At 45.8% G+C, this 22,597-nt stretch overlaps 1 protein-coding gene across 2 annotated transcripts in view; it reads right to left on the minus strand.

Annotated features, from left to right (window-relative positions):
• Nucleotides 1–22,597, minus strand: part of KLHDC10 (kelch domain containing 10) — a 98,950-nt gene that overhangs the window by 39,220 nt on the left and 37,133 nt on the right. The window contains exon 2 of one of the 2 annotated variants that reach the window (XM_029615226.1): nt 6,164–6,256. The exons of the other annotated variant lie outside the window; for it this stretch is intronic. Within the exon in view, the coding sequence (XP_029471086.1) occupies nt 6,164–6,256 (93 nt within the window). The remainder of the gene's footprint in view (nt 1–6,163; nt 6,257–22,597) is intronic. 2 annotated transcript variants of the gene reach the window in all.

Raw genomic sequence — 22,597 nt, forward strand, 5'->3', positions numbered from 1 at the left:
GAAACCTGCCGCATGTAAAGAGTGCAGATAGTCTAGTAACTTCTCCGGTGCACAGGTGAGGGGGTCCATGCCCTTGGATCCGCACCAAGTCGCATATCTCTTCCATTTGAATTGATAACTGCGTCTGATAGATGGTTTCCGGGATACTAACATTATGTCTTGGTCTGTGATGGAGAACCCTTACTCAGATAAAAAGACCCGTTCAACCTCCAAGCTGTTAGATGCAGAGACGAGTGGAGCGGGTGGAGAAGCGTCCCCTGCTCCTGGGATAGGAGCAGGGGATGTACCATGGTTGGCGCGGCCATGCAGGTGCCACTAGGATTAGCTGGGCCCCGTCCTGCATGCACTTTTGTAGAGTACGAGTGATAAGCGGAATCAGTGGAAACGCATACATTAGTGGCTCTGTCCAGGGTATGAAAAAGGCATCCTGGACGTCCCTGCATGGACTGGGCCACACTGAGCAAAAGCAAGCCAACTTCCAGTTGAATTCGATGGCGAAGAGGTCTATCGAGGGTGTTCCCCACCTGTGGAAGAGGGTTTTGGCCACTTCGTGATGGAGAGACCATTCGTGTGGGTGGAACACTCGACTCAGCCTGTCTGCCTGCGTGTTGGCGATGCCGGGAAGATAAGTGTCCTGTAACATAATTGAGTGACTGTTGGCCCACTGGAAGATGGTGAGGGCTTCCTTGCACAGGATTCAGGAGCCCGACCCTCCTTGCTTGTTGATGTAGAACATGGCCACTTGATTATCTGTGTATACCATGACTCTGTGGCCCTGAAGGTGAGAAACAAATGTTCGGAGGGCATATCTTATTGCCCGTAGTTCCAGGAAGTTGATTTGGTAGGTCTGCTCTTGTATGGACCATTGACCGTGAGTTTGTAATTGGTTGAGATGCACTCCCCATCCCTTGCGGGAGGCATCTGTGGTGAGCATCACGCTGTGCGGGAGCAGGACAAACGGTGCACCTTTGGTGAGAGTTGAACGCTGTAACCATCAATCTAGTTACTGGGTCATTGCCGCCGTCAAGCGTATTTTGTATGTCAATGGTTGTGAATGCTGTTTCCATTGCCTCTTGAGATCCCACTGAATCTGCCTCATGTGAAGACGTATATTGGACACTGCATGGATTGAAGCCGCCATATGTTCCAATACTGTCAACACCTGATGGGCGGATGGAGATGGGTGAGCTGGAGACGGAAAAACAATTGACGCATGTTGGACCGTCTGTCCTGTGGCAGAAAAACTCTGTTTACTGTGTCTAGGCAGGCTCCTATGAATTGAAGCCGTTGGGCTGTAGGTGGGATTTTTGGTAATTGACCACTAGACCCAATTGGTTGAGGCAAGTGATCGTGTTGTGAAGGTGTTGGTGTAACGTGGTTGGGGTTGATGCCACAATCAGCCAATTGTCGAGATAAGGGAATATCATTATACTTTTCTGTCTGAGATGCGCCACCACGACTACCATGCACTTGGTGAACACCGAGGTGCAGTCGAGAGACCAAAGGGGAGTACCTTGTATTGGAAGTGTTGGCTGTTGACTTGGAAAGACAGTTATTGCCAGGAGGAAGGGTGCATTGGAATATGAGTATAAGCATCCTTGAGGTCTATAGAGCACATCCAAGCATTGGGTTGGATCAGAGGTAAGATGGCCTTGAGTGATATCATCTTGAACTTTTCTGTGACTATGTATTTGTTGAGGTCCCGGAGGTCCAGGATAGGACATAGATCCCCCAACTTCTTGGGTATGAGGAAGTAAGGGGAGTAGAACCCCGTATGCTGTTGTGAAGGTGGAAGCCGTTGAATCGCCTTTTGTTGTAATAGGAGGGAGACTTCCCGTTCCAACAGAGGTTGGATTTGGTCCCTCTGGATGTCAAGTGTGGGAGCGGAGGTAGGGATGGAAAAGGAATCCGGTAGCCGAGGCAGACTATGTCCAATACCCACTGATCCGTCGTGATGGCTTGCCAGTGTTGGATGTGTGCCTAGATGCCTCCTACAAATACCTTTGCTGATGGTGGTGTGGTCGTTGTTAAAAAGACTGTGCCGGCTTGCTGGAGGCAGCCGGCTGCTGAGATTGGGGCCACTGCGGCCTAGGTTGACCTCTTCTATTTTGGGAGGACTGGTTCTGTTGCCTCATTTGGTTTTGATATGGAACCGGCTGGTATGCTGCATATGGTCGATACGCTCTTCTCTGGAAAGGCTGTCTCCTGGAAGGGATGTGGTATCTGCGTGCCGAAGGGTACGGTTGCGGTGTGGTAAGTGACTGAATCGCCACCGACTGTTCCTCAAGTTGGGCTATGGTCTCTCCTGGAACCTGGTGCCAAACAAATTTTCCCCCTTACATGGTAAGGTAGCCAACTTGTCGTGTACGTCGTCCCTGATGGAACTCACTCTAAGCCAGGCTAGACGACGTGCTGCAATCGCTGCTGCAGAGGTACGCGACGAGGATTCAAATCCTTCATAAACTGTCCTCAACAGATGACGGGTGGCTTCCTCCAGATCTCTGGTGAGGTCAGAGGTATTGGAAGCGGGTTCTGAAGGCTGGGAGGTGTCCTTCACCCGCTGGATCAACTCGTAGATGTACTGTATAATGTAAAATTGATGATGGTTGATCCTGGTTGCTAGCATAGAAGACTGGAAGGCCCTTTTTGCAAACTCATCTAAGGAGCGCAGGTCCTTTCCCGGGGGAGCTGCGGAATAGAGCTTGGATTTTTTGGCTTTAAGTCATCGTTGACTCTACCACAATGGAAGCATGGGGTAATTGCGGTGAAGTGTAGTAAGGAGACGGCTGCAACTTGTATTTGAAGTCAGTTTTCTGAGACACTGCAGGTAGCGTGAAGGGTGTCTCCCAGGATTTGTCCAGAACTGTATTTAGTACGTCATGTGCTGGAAGGGCGGTGGGCTCCGCTGCAGGTCAAAGATCTTTAAGAGGCCTGCTCTTGGATCCGGCACTTTCTGGAGCTGTATGTTGAGTGCCTTGCCCACCTTATCCAAAAACTTGGGATATGTTAAGTCCTCCGGAGGGGAGTAGGGTTCCACAGGCCCTTCTCCCGGGTTGGACGGGTATCCCATGGAGGAATCAGGAGAATTAGTAGGGTCCACCGGAGAGACTGGCCTTGCGATGTGGTCCGGCGAGGGTGGCAACCATGGCAGCGTCAGCAATTGGGCCCTTGGAGACAGTGATCTGGACCCATGTGGGTGACTTGAGTAGAGGGAGGTGGAGATTGCTCACCGCTGTCCGGAGAGGAAGCTGGCATATTAAAGGAAGCTTGCATGACTTCATAAAAGCTCGAGAGAGCCAGGGACAGATTCAGAAAGGCCTCCTTTGTTTGAGGATGCATCGGAAGGCGAGGTGATGCCAAGGAACGCCGTGGTGGTATCGCAGCTTTCCATTGCGTGTGGTGACGGGGCGTCCGAGATTCCGTCGCCAATCTTGGTTTCTTTGATAGTGGTTCCTGCAGCATCTCTATGGTGGATCTGTGGTGTGACACAGAGGAGAGGTCTGAGAATACCTGCAGGGATGGCAAAGAGGATCCCGAGGATATAGGTGTGATCGGTGGGTGACCTTCGCCCCCGGATAGTGAAGAGGAACCTGAGAAGCCCTGCTCACTTGTGGATGCTCTGTGTGATTTGGTTGTCGCATGCATCGACCTGTAGGCAACTTTCAGCCCCGATGTCGATGCTTGCGTCAAAGGCGCCGCGATAAGATGTACAGGGGATGGTCTGTGTTGTCTCTCCCGTGATTGCGTCGATGTGCGCTGTGGATGCGTGGCTGGTCGCTTCCCGTGCGGTGTTCATTTCTGACTGGTATCCGGCTCCCCCACAGGCACGGTCTTTGAGCTGTGCTTCAGCATTGGCACCGCGCCGAGAGTCGCTGAAGTAGGTGCGCCGAGGATGCGCCATGCATCGGCTGCGAGATTGATGCGCCCTTCGACGCCTTCGCGCTGTGCACCCTGACCGAAGCCTCGGTCCCCTGCACCAGCTTCCGGATTTTTCGGCTTTCTGACGCCGATGGAGCATCTCAATCATGAAGGTCTATGCGTTTCGGGTCTCTGCCTCAAGGCACATTGTGCTTGGACTTTGTCCTTCGGTCTTCACCCCGTTTGGAGGCCGCCGGTTCCAGCAACGACGCTCGACGCATCTGCGGGGGCATCGGGGCAGTCGGTCCCTATGACGATCGGGCCTCCGAGGGTGGGGCATAGGAGCCCTGTCTCTGCCCTGTCAGCACCATCATTTTTTCGTGCCGTTGTCGGCACGCTCTGGGGGATATCTTGCCACATTGTTGGCAGGCCTGCATTGGGTGGTCTGGGCCCAGACACCGATAGCAGCGGTCATGTCCATCCGTGATGGACATGACCTTGCCACAGGGACATGGTTTGAATCCCGAAGGTAGTCCCCCTTCCTTCCTACCATGTTTACATTTTCTTTTATCTTTTTGACATTTTTAAAGTTTTTTCCTCTCAGGGAGAAGGTGATGCTGAGGTGGTCTGAAGCTCCACGTGCGATCCCACGCGCAGAAAAACAGACTGAGGAGAGTCGATTCCAGCGCGGGATCTCACGCGCAGCCTCAGAGCAAAGCTCTGACATCACTTTGAAGCTCCGCCTCCTAGGCTTGATTGACAATTCCCATAACAGCATGGCTAATTCAGCCCTGCTATCGATGGGAAAAATTCAAGAGCTGACTTCACTCCCCATAAAAAGGGTCGGCTGCTGCCTCAGCTCCTGTAGGGGTGAACCCTGAATTTTCACTAACTATTATGCAGCCCCAAAATGTATTATTTGGTATCAGCATAAAATGGACACCTGGCCTGTTTTTCTCTGCACCCTGTATGTAGAGATGTACTTCTCTAATCAGGCAGCCTAGGTGCCTGGCTTATCTATTCTGCAAAGACAGACTATTTACAAAGCCACCTGCAAATAAAAAAAAAAAAAAAAGCCTATTGTCTGTACACACAGAGAAAACCTTAAGATAATGAAAGGCTTGTGTGTGTAGAAAACAGGCACCACTGTGCCCCCAGAATTGCAAACTTTTATGGGCTTAGTAAAGCCAGCCAATGCGCAACAAAATAATCACATTATAGTGTGTGTGGAGAATCAAATTAATGTTACTTGCAATATTATGGACACAAAGGGTCAGGAGAGATTCAATCTAGTTATACACAATAGGCAGATACAGAAGTACACCCTCCCCCCTTTACTACCACAATGTTACAATATACAGTAAACACAATGGGCCTGTTTTCAAAAGCATATACAGGCTTACTAGGTTTTACACATGTAAATGCTAATATATATATCCCATTGAATTATCAATAGGTTTTACCCATGTTAAGCATACTTAACGTGGGTAAATGGCTTCTGAAAATTGCTATGTTACATTTACATGCATTACTCCTTCGAAAATTCACCTTAGCATGTCAACTTGTATTTCAGATGATCAGGAAATGTACTTCAGACTCTTCAATCCCCCAAAAGAATTACTAATCAGCAATGGGAACTAGGGTACTTATAAAACCAGCCCTGGGCTGGCCATTGTATCTCATGTGCCTCTTCCCCCCCCCCCCTTCATAACTCTGACCGTCTCCCTGCACCCTCCAGCTAGGAGAAGAGCATTTCTTACCTGCATCTCCTTCCTCCTCTGCCTGCTTCAAATGGAAGTCTGAACTCACGGTGCTAACAGGATCTGCAAGATTATGAGCTTCAGACTGAAATTGGAACAGGCAGCCGCAGACAGGTAAGAAGTGCTGGTTCCCTACCAGAAAGAGGGGAGGGCAGGGGGAGCGATCACTTGTGCCCTGCATAGCACAGGTGCCTCTAGAAACATGCCTACTGTGCTCAACGACAGATCCAGCTCTGGCTCAGACACGTTAGATGAAAATGGATGTCAGTTGTGCAGAACTCTGCAAGCATTTCATAATTATGGCGGAATCAGATTTACTAGAATCTCATCCCAAGGAGTCCTATTAATTTCATTCCTACTTTTAACTAGTCAAGTACCAGAAGCACCGAATTTAAGAGAGGAGCAAGAGGGAGGCAAAGACATAGGACCATCCCAAGTTACTCCACAACTATCAAGCTTAGAGGAAGATAGATTTGCAAAGGAAACTCCCACTACCCAACAAAGGAGAAAAAATGCAGGATGTTTTGCAGGTAATTGTCACCCACCTTCTCTTAAAAACCTGCTAGGGATCCTTAGGCTGGGACAGGACTGAGTGAAGAGTCTCCTAACTGGAAACCAGCGTACTTTCTTCTTAGAGCCTGTTACCACAATTACCAGCAATGAGTCAAACACAGACACAACACAAGGCATTAATACATAGTTACAAGGACACATTAAGCATCATCAAGACAAGAACCTAAAAACATCTTTGGTAATGCTGGGGGGCTGGGCAGGAAGTACCAACTTTCAGCCAGATTTAGGATCAAGAAGGATTTTTTTTTTTAGATCTGTTGCAAAACTGATTACAGATGATGGAGTGGGAGCTGGGGGAGGGGATGGATTTTCATACATGGCGAGGGCATGATTATGCAGTCACACAAAGGTTAGACTATTTCTTCTTTCAGCATAGCCAACATTTGTAACTATGTAACTATAAAAAGGAAGAAAAAGGTCTTTAGATCTCCCTTTAGAAGCATGCTGTAATGTATTTCATTGAATAGAAAATGTTAAGAGTTAATTATACTTCCTCTGCTGCAGCTATATGTAAAACCCTGAAGAAAAACCCCACAGTGTTTCTACTGGGATCAAAACATGCCAAATTTTAACTCCTTTCTTATTTATAAACTTTCCCTTGCAACCATCATCTCTTTAAGATGAAGAAAGTCTGGAGATCATATTTCCTGACTTTGGTGGAATTGAGCATAAGACAAATGCCTAAACACAAAAGTTTCACAACGTAAAAAACACTGTGCATGAGGCATAAAGCCAGTGGTGGAGCTAAAAGATTAAATAGTTGGAAACAGAATTCAGTTTTCTGCCCCCTCCCCCACCCAAAAAAGTTCCTTTTAAGAAATAAAAACAGCTTGTTCAATTCAGTCTATGCCTTTAGAAGGTTAGAAAAACTTTAGGTGGAGTTAAGTCATCCCACACTACACTGAAACCCAGGTGTAACATACAGAGACCAGGTCATTTTGGTTTGTTTCAAAACTAAAATTTAAAATTCTGCAAGGGAAAACAGGAGGGAGAGATCATAATTATTTTTATGAAGATTCCAGAATTGATAGAAATATAGTTTTCACTGGGAATGCTGTAAGTATTACTGCTACTCTCTCTCTGCATACACATACACACACACACACACACACACACGTGATGTGAAGCTGACAAAATATAATCTTACATATATTCTAACAGCGCCCATCTTTGATTAGGATACAGGCATAATATTTGTGAAGGCTCACTTTGGACTCTTACTAATAAAAGCTTGTACACGTGGTGCTTTCAGTGGCTAAGAAAATCAGAAGCGCCACCCCCAAAAAGGCAAAGTAAGCTTCTGAGAGCTCTCATATTGAAAGTGTGTGTAGATGGAAGCTGGTGCTGGTCCATTTTTCACCTGGCTGCCTAAACCAAAAGCAAATTTAAATAAATGTTTAAAATCTTCTGAAAACGGCAGGACCATCATGATGATCCTATAGAATGGTAATAAGTGATAAAAGCAAGTTTGCTTACCGTAAATGGTGTTTTCCGTAGATAGCAGGGAATTTAGCCATGCATAGTGGGTGACGTCATCCGTGATGTCACGAGGCGGAGCTACTCTCTTAGTTCGAAGAGCTTTGAAGTGGGCATGACCTCTGGTTCCTGCGCTCCTTGAGCTCCCCTTCAGTTGGTTTACCAAGCTAAGTGCTGGTGTAGGTGTTGTGAGGATGGAAGGCTGTCCAGGGAGGTGGGTGGGAATGCATGGCTAAATTCCCTGCTATCTACGGAAAACACCATTTACGGAGAGCAAACTTGCTTTTTTCCATCGATAAGCAGGGCATTTAGCCATGCATAGTGGGAGTCCTAAGCACATAGGTTGAAAACAGATATTGCCAATAATGAAAAATTTTTTATTTATTTTTTTTGAATTGAGTGAATTTATTTTTCATTCTTTTTTTTTTTTGTAACCAATGGAAGGTGGACAGCCATCAATACTTATGAAAACGTTTTTAGAATTGCAGATCCCAAGGAGGAATCCAAAGCAGACTGCTGATTGAGACAGTAGTGTGATGTAAATGTATGAACAGACGACCAGGTCGCTGCTCTGCAGATGTCCTGGATAGGTGCTCCTTGAATGTGCGCTTTCGAAGCTGCAGTGGCTCTAATCTGATGAGCTTTCACAGGACAAGTAAAAGGTATTGCTCTTGTAGAATAACAGTATTGGATGCAGGCGGTAAGCCAGTTGGAAAGTGTTCTCTAACACCGCTTGACCTGGATTGTTTGGATTGAAGGAGACAAATAATTGAGAAGAATGTCTGAGTGAGTCTCTTGTTCTTGTAATAGGCTAAAGCTCTTTTACAATCTAAGGTATGAAGAGACTTTTGTCGATCGTTAGAATGTGGTTTGGGGAAAAAAAACAGAAGGGAGATTGTCTCATTTAAGTGAAAAGCAGATATGCCCTTTGGTAGAAATGAAGGGTGAGTTCGTAAAACCACCTTATCATGGTGAAATTGAAGATATGGAAAACTGACTACTAGCACTTGAAGTTCACTTATTCTTCTTGCAGAAGTGATGGCCACTAGGAAAAGCACCTTCCACGTTAAGAATTTAAGTGTGGAGGTTGACATTTATTTATTTTGGATTCTTATATACCGACATTCTTGTATAATATACAAATCATATCGGTTTACAATACAACAGAACAATCGCAACAGGGCGTTACATTGAAACATAAAAACATAAAGACATGGGCTCAAAGGGTGGATTCATCAATGCTTCGAGGACTATGTTAATATCCCATGGCACTATTGGCTTTTTAAAAAGGCGGGTGCAGACGAAGCAAGCCTTTCATGAATTTGGAAATCAATGAATGGGAGAGATGGAACAGCCCTCATTCGTGACATGGTAAGCTGCAATAGCACTAAGGTGAACTATGATAGAAGTTACTGCCAGGCCTGAACAAGATAATAGATGGAGATAAGTTAACAGCGATTCAGGTGGGCAAGAAAGGGGGTCAAGCCTTTGATGGGCGCACCATTCTGAATATCTATTCCATTTGAAGGCGTAATTCTTCCTGATAGATGGCTTTCGTGATACTATGAGGACTTCCAAAATGTCTGGATAAAGGTTCAGGGAACTCAGTAACTGCTGCTCAATCTCCATGCTGTCAGATGAAGGGAGTACTGCATGGGGTGAATCAGATTCCCTGCGTCTTGAGAAAGGGGTCTTTCAGTAGAGTATTGGATGAGTGACAGAGACTAAGTAGATAAGGAAACAACGGTTATCTTGGCCACGCTAGAGCTATTAGTATTAGGTCTGCTTTGTTTGCAATACATTTCTGGACTGTGCGTGAAATTAGTGGAATGGGAGGAAATGCATATAGAAGGCCTTTCTCCCAAGGAATCAGAAAAGCGTCCTGTGACATCCTGTGCGCGATGGGAAGAAGAGAACAAAACCTTTGTACCTTTTGATTGTTTTCTGATGCAAAGAGGTCTATCTCTGGAGTACCCCAGTTTGCGAAAATCTTGTCTGCTTCCGTTTGCTTGAGCGACCATTCGTGGGGATGGAAAACTCTTAGTTTGTCTGCTCTTGTGTTCGCAAGACCTGGAAGGTAGGATGCCTGTAAGAAGATCCTGTTGTGTTCTGCCCATTCCCATATTTGAACCGCTTCCTTGCAAAGTGTCAAGGAACTGGAACCCCCTTGTTTGTTGATATAGAACATGGCTACCTGATTGTCGGTATGGATCATTACTGATTTCTCTTGTAACCATGACTGGAATGCAATCAAAGAGTTCTTGATTGCTCTTAGTTCCAGCATATTTATTTGGAGACTTTGTTCTGTTTCTGACCAAAGACCCTGAGTGTCTAGATGTAAGAGATGGGCACCCCAGCCCCTCGTAGAAGCATCTGTTGTGAGTATTATCTGATGAGGAGGAAGTTGGAAAGGACTTCCTTCATTCAAAACGGGTGGAGCCACCATTTTGTCTTTTTTCATGGAGCATGTCACCTGTACTTTGTGGGACATTTGCTGTGTCAGTTGGTTCCACTGAGATTTCAGACCCCACTGGAGACGTCTCATGTGTAGACGAGTATTTTGAACTACATGAATTGCTGCCGCCATATGCCCTAAGAGTACCATTATTTGTCGAGCTGGAACTACTGTCCGACGTAAAAAAGTCTGAGAAAGGGATTGTAAGGTTTTGATTCTGTCCAGAGGTAGAAAAGCTCTGGATATTGGTGTTTGAATCAATGCTCCTATAAACTGAATGGTTTGGGAAGGATGGAGTTGAGACTTTTCATAATTCACTATCCATCCCATGTTCCCTAGACAAAGGAGCGTGCATTCCACCTGTTGCTTCAGGAGTTGTGGATTGGGAGATACTAGAAGCCAATCGTCCAAGTAAGGGAATATGTTTATTCCCTGTTTGCGTAAGTGTGCCACAACAACAGCAAGACATTTCATGAAAACTCTCAGGGCAGAGGAAAGACCAAATGGGAGTACTTTGTATTGGTAGTGATGATTCGCAACTTGAAAACAAAGGTAATACCAAAAATCCTTGTGGATTGGTATGCGAGTGTACGCATCCTTTAGATCTAGCGAGCACATCCAGTCGTTCGCATGAGAAAGGGAAGTACGCTTTTGAGAGAAGTAATTTTGAATCTCTCTCGTGAGGTGTTTGTTTAGAGCTCGAAGATCCAAGATAGGGCGTAGGCCTCCAGACCTTTGGGAATGAGGAAATATTGGGAGTAGAAACTGTTTTCCTTTTGAGAAGAAGGAATTGGCTGAATTGCCTTCTGGTGAAGGAGAATGGAAGCTTCCATCATGAGAGAAGGTACTTGATTTTGAGGAGTCTTGGAAGTAATGAGATGTGGAAGAGTTGGGAAGGAGCTGAAATGTAGTTGGTACCCTTGAAGTATTATGCTCAATACCCACCGATCTGTGGTGATCTTGGACCACTGGGAATGAAATAAGGATAGTCTCCCCCCCCACATGAACTGTTGTGGCAAGATGATTTAAAAAGATTGCTTTGGCGTCTGTTGAGAGGGCTGTGGTTTTTGTTGTCTTGGTGTTCTTTGCTGTGGTCTTTGTCCTTGCAGCTGGGCTTGTTGTCTCTGAGGTTGGAAAAGCTGTTGCCTATAACTTGGTTGGTAGGGTTGATAGTAGCGGTATGGTTTGCGAAAGTAGTAATCTCTTTTGTATTGGCCAAAGAAACGCTTAGATGCTGAAGGCGTACCAAGAGGTGTCATTAAAGACTGGACTGCTATATTCTGTTCTTTCAGAGAGACTGTTTTTCTTATTAGTTTCTCTCCAAAGAGATTATCTGGTCTGCAAGGCAAATTGGTTAGTCTGTCATGTACGTCTTCTCTAATACTGCTGGCCCCAAGCCATGCCAGACATCTAGCGGAAATTGAAATAGCTGATGATCTTGCAGAGGTGTCAAAGGCTTCATATGATGTCCGCAACAAGTGACACAAGCCTTCCTGTAGGTCTAGGAAGGGTTGAGGCAGAGGTAGTTATAACAAGGGTTGCAGCTGTTGAGTACAATTGAATAAATATTGTATAATGTAAAACTGATGGTTAATTCTAGAATTAAGGTTAGAATTTTGGTAAATCTTTTTTTGTAAAGTCGTCTAGGAGTTTATTGTCCTTTCTGGGAGGTGTATTAGAGTATAGTCTGTTTTTCTTGGCCCACTTCATTGCCGATTCTACTACTATTGAATTGTGAGGAACCTGCACATTTGAGTAGTAGGAGGCTTTTTGCATTCTATATTTTAAATGTATTTTCTTAGAAATAGATGGAAGAAGGTGTGGAGTATCCCAAGCTTTATCCATAAGACCCTCCAATATTTGGTGAGAAGGTAGAGCAGTTGGTTCAGTTGGAACATCCAGTATTTGGAGAAACCCCATAACCTCAGATCTTAGGTCTGGAAGTTTTCGAGTTTCTATATTTAAGGCTAAACCCAATTTTTCTAGAATTTAGCGCAAGTTAAATCTTCTGGTAGAGAAGTTGGTTGAGGAAGTTCTTGCAGGGGGTCTGATGGAATACCCTTTGAGCTTCCAGGAGATGACACCGGAGAAGGATCTGGTGAGATCGTGTGAAAAGAGAGAGAGAGAGGGGAATGTGATGGTTGTGGAGATGGCAGGTCATGAGTTGGATCAGGAGAAACCTGTGGTGATGTAGGAATCTGGTGGTAAAACGTTAGGATCAGATGGTAAACCATGAAAGAACGTATGTAACAGCATAGTTATTTGAGACATTGTCTCTTCAGCTGTTTGATGACGTAGATGGTCAGGTAATCTGGTCGATTTCTTTGATCGTTTAGACGGCGTCTTAGGGACTGATGAATGAGGAGACCTTGGTCTCTTTTTGGAGTGTTTAGGACGAGCACCTCGATTGGGGGAGGATTCCCAGCCACCTGGTGAGTCCTCAATAACAAAATCCGATAAAACTGGTGAAGGAGAGAGTGATCTCCTGGCTGAGATGGAGTAATAGTATGTTTCGTCTTTGAGAGAGATTTCCCCGATTTATTTGAAATTTTTGGTGCTGAGACTGGTTTTTCCGGTTGCGGGGGAGAAGGTTTTTGAAGTAATTGCGTCGTAGATTGAGGAGATGCTTTGTGATGCTTCGTAAAAATAGACTTCTTCAATAGAGTCGACGCATGCGTCTGTAGCGTCGTATGAGGCATCGACGCAGGACACAACGCCAGTTTTAACGGCGCATGCGTCATAGTCGGCGGAGTGGTCGACACATGACACATGGCCTTCTGAGGCAGAGTGCGCGAGTCGAGGGGCCTCTGATCAGGGCTTTCGCCTACCCGGGGACGACTTGGACAAACGATCATCCGTCGGGGAGGGGGCATATGTTTGCCTCATCCTCTCCATTTTTTCTTTTCTTTGTCTTCTGGCCCATGGGGACATTTTACCACAGTCCCTGCACGTGGCCTGATCATGATTGGGACCAAGGCATAAGTAGCAATAATTATGCCCGGTCACCGACAATTTTGCCGCAGGTACAATATTTAAAACCTGGGCTCCTTGACATCTTTTCTTTTTTCTGCTATCTGTCGAGATTTTTTTCTGAAGTTTTAATTTTCGGTCAGGGCGAGAGTAGCCACACATCCGTGTGTAACCGCGGAAAACTAAAACAGAAGGGGAGCTCGAGGAGCGCAGGAACCCGAGGTCATGCGCATTTCAAAGCTCTTCCAGCTAAGAGAGTAGCTCCACCTCGTGACATCACGGATGACGTCACCCACTATGCATGGCTAAATACCCTGCTTATCGACGGAAAAAGATAGAATATACATTTTAAGTAAATAAAACATTCTATTTTCACTGTATATCCTAAGTATTACAAGGATAAATCCAGTGGATTATTTAGGTTGGACTGTTTTACTTGTAACCCAACATGCTATAGATAACCTTTGATTCACAAGAACACCCTGCCACTATAGAAGGGTTCCTCATGTATAGGTGCCATTCTAGGTTATACAAACTGACAGCATCTACAGAGGAGGTTACATGATGCTTAACTGTATTCGGACAGATTCTCCAAATACTCCAAAATTACAGAAGGCAGGAGCTACAAGTGAAAATGATACCGGGGCAGTGACCTGGAACACAGATATGAAACCATCATGTCTCAAGAACAGCACTTGGAAAACAAGGGCAGCATTCTTGATTTGTTATCCCAGCTGTGGCTGCCACATCCGTATTTGAGCTGATCACAGTCTGTGGCTCTGAAAAGGAGTTGTGCTCAGTGTGGTTGCAGAGAGCACAGGACTATGAACATTGTCAAGTGCTCAATGCAAGCCTGACATTTCTAATTGAGAACATCACCTCCCACACCTCCGCTAGGGTGCTGAATAGTTGACATGCAGAGCATGAGTCAGGGTCTCATTTCAGTCTCAAGTGCTGGTAACAGTATTAATTGTTGTCAAATATGGAGGAGGTTTAAAGGCTAACAAAAACAGATTCAAAGGGGGAAACTGCAATACATTCCATTTTCTCACCTACAGAAAGGCACAAGGATGTAGAGTTACTAATAGCATCACGCCTACTATTACTGACTATGGAGTCCTTCGGTGGCCATTTGGGAGTCTGAAGGAAATCTTTTTATTTTTCTCGGCCATGAGAGTTCAGGGGTTGGTCATACCCTTTCCCCTCTCTGAAACTGGAATTTTATGACATTAATATATTTGTTATATTTTATTGTAATTTAGAGTCATTGCTGAGAGATTTTTTGCAATTATTTTTATTATATACCACTAAATCCTTACGGCCCGATTTTAAATGGCCTGCACGCATAAAACATAGGGGTTACAAACAAGAGCTGGGCCAAAGAAAAGGGGCTGGAGCTGCCAGTACAGTGGCCATTTGGCTGCTGTGCCGAGGAAGCGTGCACCAACACTCAGCCGGCGCATGCAAGTTGCTTTTGCTCCAGAGGAACAGCAACTTAAAAAAACATTAGGGGGTGGTGAGGAGAGGGGAAGGGGAAGGCTGCAATGCATCGCCACGCAAAACTTGCAAAATTCTACCCCCCCTTGCGCACGCCGCTCCCAATTTTATAACATGTGCACACGTTATAAAGTCACGCATCCATTTTTGTTTTTTTAACTCTTCCTTTTAGAGAGCAAATTGGAAAATACATTTGAAATTAAAAAATCTCAAATCTCTCTACAAAACTTGTAAATGCATTCCAACGAAAGGGAGAGAAATATATTTGACTAGCTTGCTCAATTTGGAGCAGCATTACACACATCTTATTATTAACTTGAAAAACATGAATCACCACATACAGTGGCTACAGAAAGTCAAAGTCCCTTGAACATTTTTCACTGTTTCAGTGCGTCAGATTCGCATGCACTTAAATGAGGAGTTTTTTTCCACTCATCTACACACCATTTGCCACACCTTTCAGGGCCAAAAATGTTTTACTGGGGGAGGGGGGGGGGGTGGGGAGAAAGCATACACATATCCAAAAAATACAACTGAAATCCAAATGGTTATCTCCCCATCTGAGTTAATACTTGGTGGCAGCAATTAGAGCTCTGAGTATCGGGAGAGAGGTTTCTCTATCAACTTTGCACAAGATTTTATTTCCTTTGGAATGAGGAAATTCACACAACGATGAGATTTGTACAATGTTCTCTCAACCTAGCTTGATGTTACCCAAGTAGAGAGTCCATCAAGCTAGGTTGAGAGAACACTGTACAAATCTCATCGTTGTACGAGTTTCCTCATTCCGAAGGACATCAAATCTTCACAAGAGAACACTGTTCTGTTCTTACATCTCACTCTGCATGTAAACGTGGCCCCTAACCCCAACACTACTACCTAAACCTCACCTCGAGTTACTAGGTGGGCCTCCTATAGAGCTATAAATAGCTAACTACTAGAAGGGCCTTGTAGATAGTCTCTTCCTCTCCCCCCAGTGATCAAATGAGCTCTTTGCAGGTAGAAATGCAATTCTGTAGATATTACCACAAAGTGCAAAAAGTTAACACCTATGTGAAGCGCTAACATAGCACATATTGTGATAATTAGGAAATTACCATAACACACGCTCCTTTTTCTACCATATGGGATATTTACAGCAATTTGATAAATCTAGGCCAAAATGTTTTTTGCATTCAAGCCAAAAAGTTCTGGTTTAATTTTTTCAGACCACAAATATTTTTGCCATATGGCTACAGTTGCCCCTTGAGTGCTCCTTTGCATTTTTCAAATAAGAGTCAAGGTGGGCTTTCTTCTTGCCACCCTACCACCTAGGCCAGATTTGTGGTCTATTTGGGATATTGTCACATGTACACTATGTAAGTCTGTAGCTATATCAAAGCTGCTACTGATCTCCTAGTTGTCTCCTTGTTCAGTCTACCAGTTTGGCGGGAACACCTGACCTCGGCAGGATCTTTAAGGTACCATACACCTCCCACTTCACAATAATCATCTTGACCATGTTCAAAGGGATATTTAAGGGTTTTGCAAATCTTTTACAATCATCCCCGGGTCTGTGCTGTTCCACAATTTTGTTCTGGAGCTCGTGTTTGGGTCTTTGCTTTGAAGCGCAATACCCAGCAGAGAAAGCCAACAGAACTGCTGAATTTATTTTGCTACCGTGTGAATTTAACAGGTGGGGCCAAATCCCTTGGTGTGTGCTTTTGAAGGCAATTGGTTACATCACAGCTTGGAGGTATTTAGGATTTTGTGTGTGGTGGGGGGGGGGGGGAAGGGTTTGGATGCTTATCCAACTAAGCTGTTTCACGTTTTTATTTCTATTTCAGTTTCCAAGGAATTCCGGAACATTTTTCACTTGACAGTTGTGTGGTAGAATCTGTGGATACATGGAACAAAATCATAACGCATTTTACTTCCAAGGTATAAGGCAACAAAAAGGTGAACATTTTGGAAGAGGGTGTAGACTTTCTATAGCCACCGTAAACACAGTTTTACTTGGACATGAGGAGAGTTAAACACATCCTTAAATTTATATTTTCTTTTCCTGAAACAGCATGGGAACAGAGAAGGAAGCTTTTTAAGAAATAACTTTCTCTCCCTTGGCCTCCATCTTACAGCATTTAAAAACAAAATCACAAATACTTATTAAAATCTTCATGCCAAGAAATAATCAACATAAGTAGCAGTCAAAGTTCAATCTGCACTTTCCTTGCCTCACGGATTCCTGGGAAGTCAGGTTCTTCTGCATTACATTTTCTTTTAATAAGTTTTGCTACAGTATAGCTAGAGAAACTATTGGAATTTCAGGGAGACCCTAGGATTTTATTTTAGAGAATAGCTATGGCAATTTTATTTTTATATACTGATAGACTGTGAATAAGAAATGCAACAATAGAAACAATACAATTTAAAAAAAAAATTAAAAAGCTACATGAGTCCGGGGAGACCAACTCTCCCTGGGCTTCCTCACAAAGCTGGCCTAAGTTGGAATCCAGGTCAGACTGTGCAGCCCTAACATGATAAGCAGCACAGAGAGAAAGGTGCTTATCTTTCTTTGCTGCCGGAGCCATTGGTAACTGCATGTTCAGACAGCTCGCACTTAAACTTTTATGCACACAGATTTCAGGCACCTACGCACAAGTCCATGCACCCGGCTTTCCTTGTATTCTGCATCTAGCAAGTTGTGTGCATATGTACATGTGTGGCATTATGCGTGCAGAACAGATAGGCACTGCACATACCGAAGCTCTATGGTGGGCAATACAGGCACAAAAACATGTGCAAGTTGTGCCACCGCGGCCTACCACGCGGTGTGCTTACCAAGCCTAAAGCAGGGAATAGCCCACCAGGGAGCCGCTCAACCCGCTCAGAAGCCCACTTCCCCTTACCCCAATGGGATCGGGAACGTTGTCGGTATGGCACACAGAGCAAGGAGACCGGAAGTCTTACCGAAACCCCTCCAACGTCTCTGAATCAAGAGGACCTTTTTTTTTTTTTTTAAACTTATCTGGGCTTAGCACTTATCTGCTGAGTACAGAGACTGTCTCCTGCTGTGTGGGGATAGGGCTTTGGCCATCACCGCCGCGCTCGGCTTCCTGCATCTGCTGCCTTTTCAGCTGCTTCAGCAGCAAAGTCCACCCTGGGAACCGGCTACCAGACCAAGACACACCTCTGAGGGATCTCGGAAATCGCCCCCGGAATTCTCATCTGGGGGAAGGACCTTTAGCTATCACTGCAGGAGAGCGGGGATCAATCTTTTCTCCAATTTAAAAAGTAGAATTTCATCTTCCAAAAGGTACAGCGATCCTCATAGGGAAAGCATGTCTACATCTGCCGGAGACGGAGAAATACTGAAGGGCTGAGGTCACTGTAGGGATGTATCTAGGGTGACGTCAGCTTTGAAACCTGACTCAAGTTTCCATCTGCTGGCAGGGGAGCATAAATCCATTGGTCCTGACACCATCTGGCTACATGCTGGGAAATCACTATTATTTTTATGAACACAGTATCAGAAAAAATTGGTGTTACCCAAATTTACATCCCCCACCTCTCACCATGCAAGGGGCCCCCAAGCAGTATCAGCAATGGACACCTTAATTTGTCACTCATTTGCCAATTCAATAACAGAAACCCTCTTAAAATCTCTATGCTAATTTGTATTTAATCAACCAACTTTCTAATAAAAACCTTATTACTTAGCTTGAAATAAAATTCATACAGTCCCACTGTTTATAAATGCTCCACACGTGCAATCTGGGTAGCATCAATTGTTTCTGATGCCAGGTTCATAAAAGTAATAAAGTGTGTGTAGAGATGTGACCAGGTTTACACTCTCTACACACACACTACCAACTGTGGGACCTTATATAGCAAATGTTGCTTACCTGATGTAACAGGTGTTCTCACAGGACAGCAGGATGTTAGTCCTCACAAATGGGTGACATCGAGGATGGAGCCCACCACGGAAAACTTCTGTCAAAGTTTAAACAGAACTTTGACTGGCCCCTACTGGGCATGCCCAGCAAGGCACTGACCCTGCAGCCAGCAGGGGTCTCCCTTCAGTCTGATTATCAAGCTACAGGCAGTGCCTAGAAAGGAAAAATAAAACGAACCCAACACCGCGGGGAGGCGGGCGGGTTTCGTGAGGACTAACATCCTGCTGTCCTGTGAGAACACCTGTTACATCAGGTAAGCAACATTTGCTTTCTCACAGGACAAGCAGGATGGTTGTCCTCACAAATGGGTGAGTACCGAGCTGAGGATGTCCCGACTTGCACCAAATGTACCCAACGGTGTGCAGCAGGCACAACAACTGAGGAGAAATTTGGGAAAGGGCATCCGCACCCTACCGGGTAGGTGGAAGGGTGTTGGCACATCAGGTTGGAAAAAGGTTACGCAAGACAGACTGGCCGAAGATGGAGTCCTGTCTTCCAGCCTTGTCCAAACAATAGTGGGCTGCAAAGGTATGGAGAGAACTCCAGGTTGCAGCTTTGCAGATGTCAGGAAGCGGCACCGATCGAAGGTGTGCCACTGACGTCGCCATGGCCCTCACAGAGTGTGCTTTAACACGGTCTTGAAAAGGAATGCCAGCTTGCTCATAGCAAAAAGAAATGCAGTCCGCCAACCAGGAGGAAAGAGCCTGCTTACCCATAGGTTGTCCTAACTTGTTAGGATGGAAAGAGACGAATAATTGAGTGCTCTTCCTGTGAGAAACTGTACGGTCTAGGTAAAAAGCTAGAGCCCGTTTACAGTCTAGGGTATGCAGGGTCTGCTCTCCAGAGTTGGAGTGGGGCCTGGGAAAAAAGATAGGTAGTACGATAGATTGATTGATATGAAACTCCGAAACTACCTTAGGTAAAAATTTAGGGTGAGTGCGGAGTACCGCCCGGTCCTGCAGGAGCTTAGTGTAAGGCGGATAGGTAACTAGGGCCTGCAATTCACTAACCCTGCGAGCTGAAGTAACAGCCAAAAGGAATAACACTTTCCAAGTGAGATATTTCAAGTCACAGGAGTGCAGAGGTTCGAAAGGAGGTTTCATTAGACGACCAAGAACCAGGTTAAAGTCCCAGGATGGGGCCGGAGGACGCAAGGGTGGCTTTAGATGGAGTAAGCCCTTAAGAAAGCGTGTTACTAGGGGTTGTACTGAAATAGGATTACCCCCAATACCCTTATGGAAGGCGGCTACCGCACTGACATGCATTCTGATAGAAGAGGTTTTAAGACCTGATTCAGAGAGATGCCATAAATAGTCCAAGAATTTGGAGATTGGACAGGAAAGGGGATCAAGGGACTGAGAAGTGCACCATGATGTGTACCTTTTCCATTTGTATGAGTAAGACTTTCTTGTGGAAGGCTTTCGTGAAGCTATCAGGACCCGAGAAACGGAATCTGAAAGGTTAAATGGTTGAAGGACTAACCTTTCAACATCCATGCCGTCAGGGACAAGGCTTGGAGGTTGGGATGGAGGAGGCATCCGTCGTTTTGAGTGAGCAGATGCGGGTCCTTTCCCAGAGGAACGTGCCTGCGGATGGAGAGATCCTGGAGTATTGGAAACCATACTTGGCGTGGCCAGTAAGGTGCTATCAGGATCATGGTTCCTCCGTCCTGGCGTAGCTTCACGAGAGTCTTTGACACAAGAGGGAGTGGAGGGAATGCATAGAGCAGACCGGTTGTCCACTTGAGGGAGAATGCATCTCTCGGCCGAGAGTGCTGGCTCCGAATGAGAGAGCAGTAATCGTCCACTTTGTGGTTCTGAGGGGACGCAAAGAGGTCTATGCGGGGAGAACCCCACTTGTGAAACAGAGAGGTCGCTACCAGAGGATCGAGTGACCACTCGTGTGGTTGGAAGACACGGCTCAGCTGGTCTGCCAATACATTGTCTACTCCCGGCAGGTAAGTGGCCCTGAGGTACATGGAGTGGGAGAGGGCTTCCGCCCAGATCTGCGCAGCTTCCTGACACAGAAGGAAGGAGCCTGTGCCTCCCTGCTTGTTTATGTACCACATGGCCACTTGGTTGTCCGTCTGGATTAAGATTATCTGATGAAATAGATGATCTTTGAAAGTTCGGAGCGCATAGCGGATTGCTCGAAGTTCCAGGAAATTGATCTGGTGTTCGGCTTCCTCTTTGGACCATAACCCTTGGGTTTGAAAGTCGTCCACATGGGCTCCCCAACCGATGTGAGAAGCGTCGGTGGTTAGGATTACGTGCGGATCCGGTGGAAGAAAAGGTAAGCCCTGAAGGAGGTTGACCTGAGTCGTCCACCAGGTTAAGGATAGGCGCAGCGCTTGTGTGACTGTGACTATGGAGGACAGAGGCTGAAAAGCTTGAATCCATTGGTGTCGTAGAGTCCATTGTGTTACTCTCATGGCTAGTCGGGTCATGGGAGTGACTTGAACCGAGGATGCCATGTGTCCTAGGAGAATGAGGAACTGGCGAGCCGTGGCAGTGTTCTGAGACTGGAGCTGGCGAGCCAGGGATATTAGGGTGTGGACCCTCTGAAGAGGAAGGTAAGCCTTTGCCTGTAAGGTGTCCAAGTCTGCCCCAATGAAGGATAAGGTTTGAGATGGGACTAAGCAAGATTTCTCGTAATTGACAAGAAACCCTAAGGAAAGGAGTGTTTGAATTGTCAATTTTAGGGAGGATTGAGCTATCTGTTGGGTGGAGGCCCTGATTAGCCAATCGTCCAGGTAGGGGTAGACATGGACACCTTCCTTCCTTAGGAATGCTGCTACCACTATGAGACATTTGGTAAAGACTCGTGGGGCAGAAGCCAGACCGAAAGGTAGGACACGGTATTGATAATGGTCGTGGCCTACTAGAAACCGCAGATATTTGCGATGGGATTGTGTGATCGCAATGTGGGTATAAGCGTCCTTGAGGTCGAGAGAGCACAGCCAATCCCCTCTTTGTAGCAGAGGGAGCAGCGCGCCTAGGGTTACCATTTTGAACTTCTCTTTTTGAAGGTATTTGTTGAGGGCTCGAAGGTCCAAAATGGGACGTAGTCCCCCTGATTTCTTTGGTATTAGGAAGTATCTGGAATAGAATCCCTTGCCTCGTTGAGAGGGAGGAACGGGTTCTATAGCATTTGATTGCAGAAGAAGAGATACTTCCTGTTGTAATTGAGCCAAATGGGTGGATAGACTCCACGCTTGAAGAGGCGGGGAGTCTGCCGGAAGAGTTATGAAGTTGAGGTGGTAACCCTGTGCGATAATTGTTAGCACCCACTGATCTGAGGTGATCTACAACCAAGGTTGTAGAAAATGGTACAGTCGACCTCCTACAGGAATGTCTGGAAGAGGGGTTTGGCATGTGTTCCCTACAGGGGAGTCAAAGGCCAGCCGCAGGCCCAGGAGGAGGGGCTACAGTAGGCCTTTGTTTCCTAGGCTGACGTGGCTGAGGCCTAGTAGAGGATCGAGCTGGACGAGGCCTGGCCGATGGAGGGTAGTAACGGCGTGGCCGAAAGAACGACTTCTTAGAGTCCTTCTTAAGTGGTTGTTTGGAGGAAACCTCAGACGGAACAGAAGAAAGTTGTTTTAACGTCTCGTGGTGATCTTTTAATTCAGCTACAATTTGCTGAATTTGTTCTCCAAACAAATTGTCCCCTAAGCAGGGTAAATCCGCTAAACGATCCTGGACCTCTGGGCGAAGGTTGGATGATTTTAACCAAGCCCAACGTCTGGCCGAAATGGCAGTAGCTGAAACCTTTGTGGAGGCATCAAAGATGTCATAAGCCGTTCTGATCTCGTGCTTCCCTGCTTCAAACCCTTTGTTAAGAAGGGTCTGAAGTTGTGGCTGATATTGGTCAGGTAATGTGTCAGCAAAATCTTGCATCTGTTTAAGGATGGCTCTGTTATATTGCGTCATGTAGAGTTGATATGAGGCTATGCGAGAAATCAGCATAGCTCCATGGTACACTTTCCGTCCCACACTGTCCAGGAATTTATTGTCCTTGACCGGCGGAGTGGAGGAGTGTGGCTTTAGACGCTTGGCCTTTCTTTGTGTGGACTC

Source organism: Rhinatrema bivittatum, chromosome 9 (assembly GCF_901001135.1).
Source record: "Rhinatrema bivittatum chromosome 9, aRhiBiv1.1, whole genome shotgun sequence".
NCBI lineage: Eukaryota > Metazoa > Chordata > Amphibia > Gymnophiona > Rhinatrematidae > Rhinatrema > Rhinatrema bivittatum.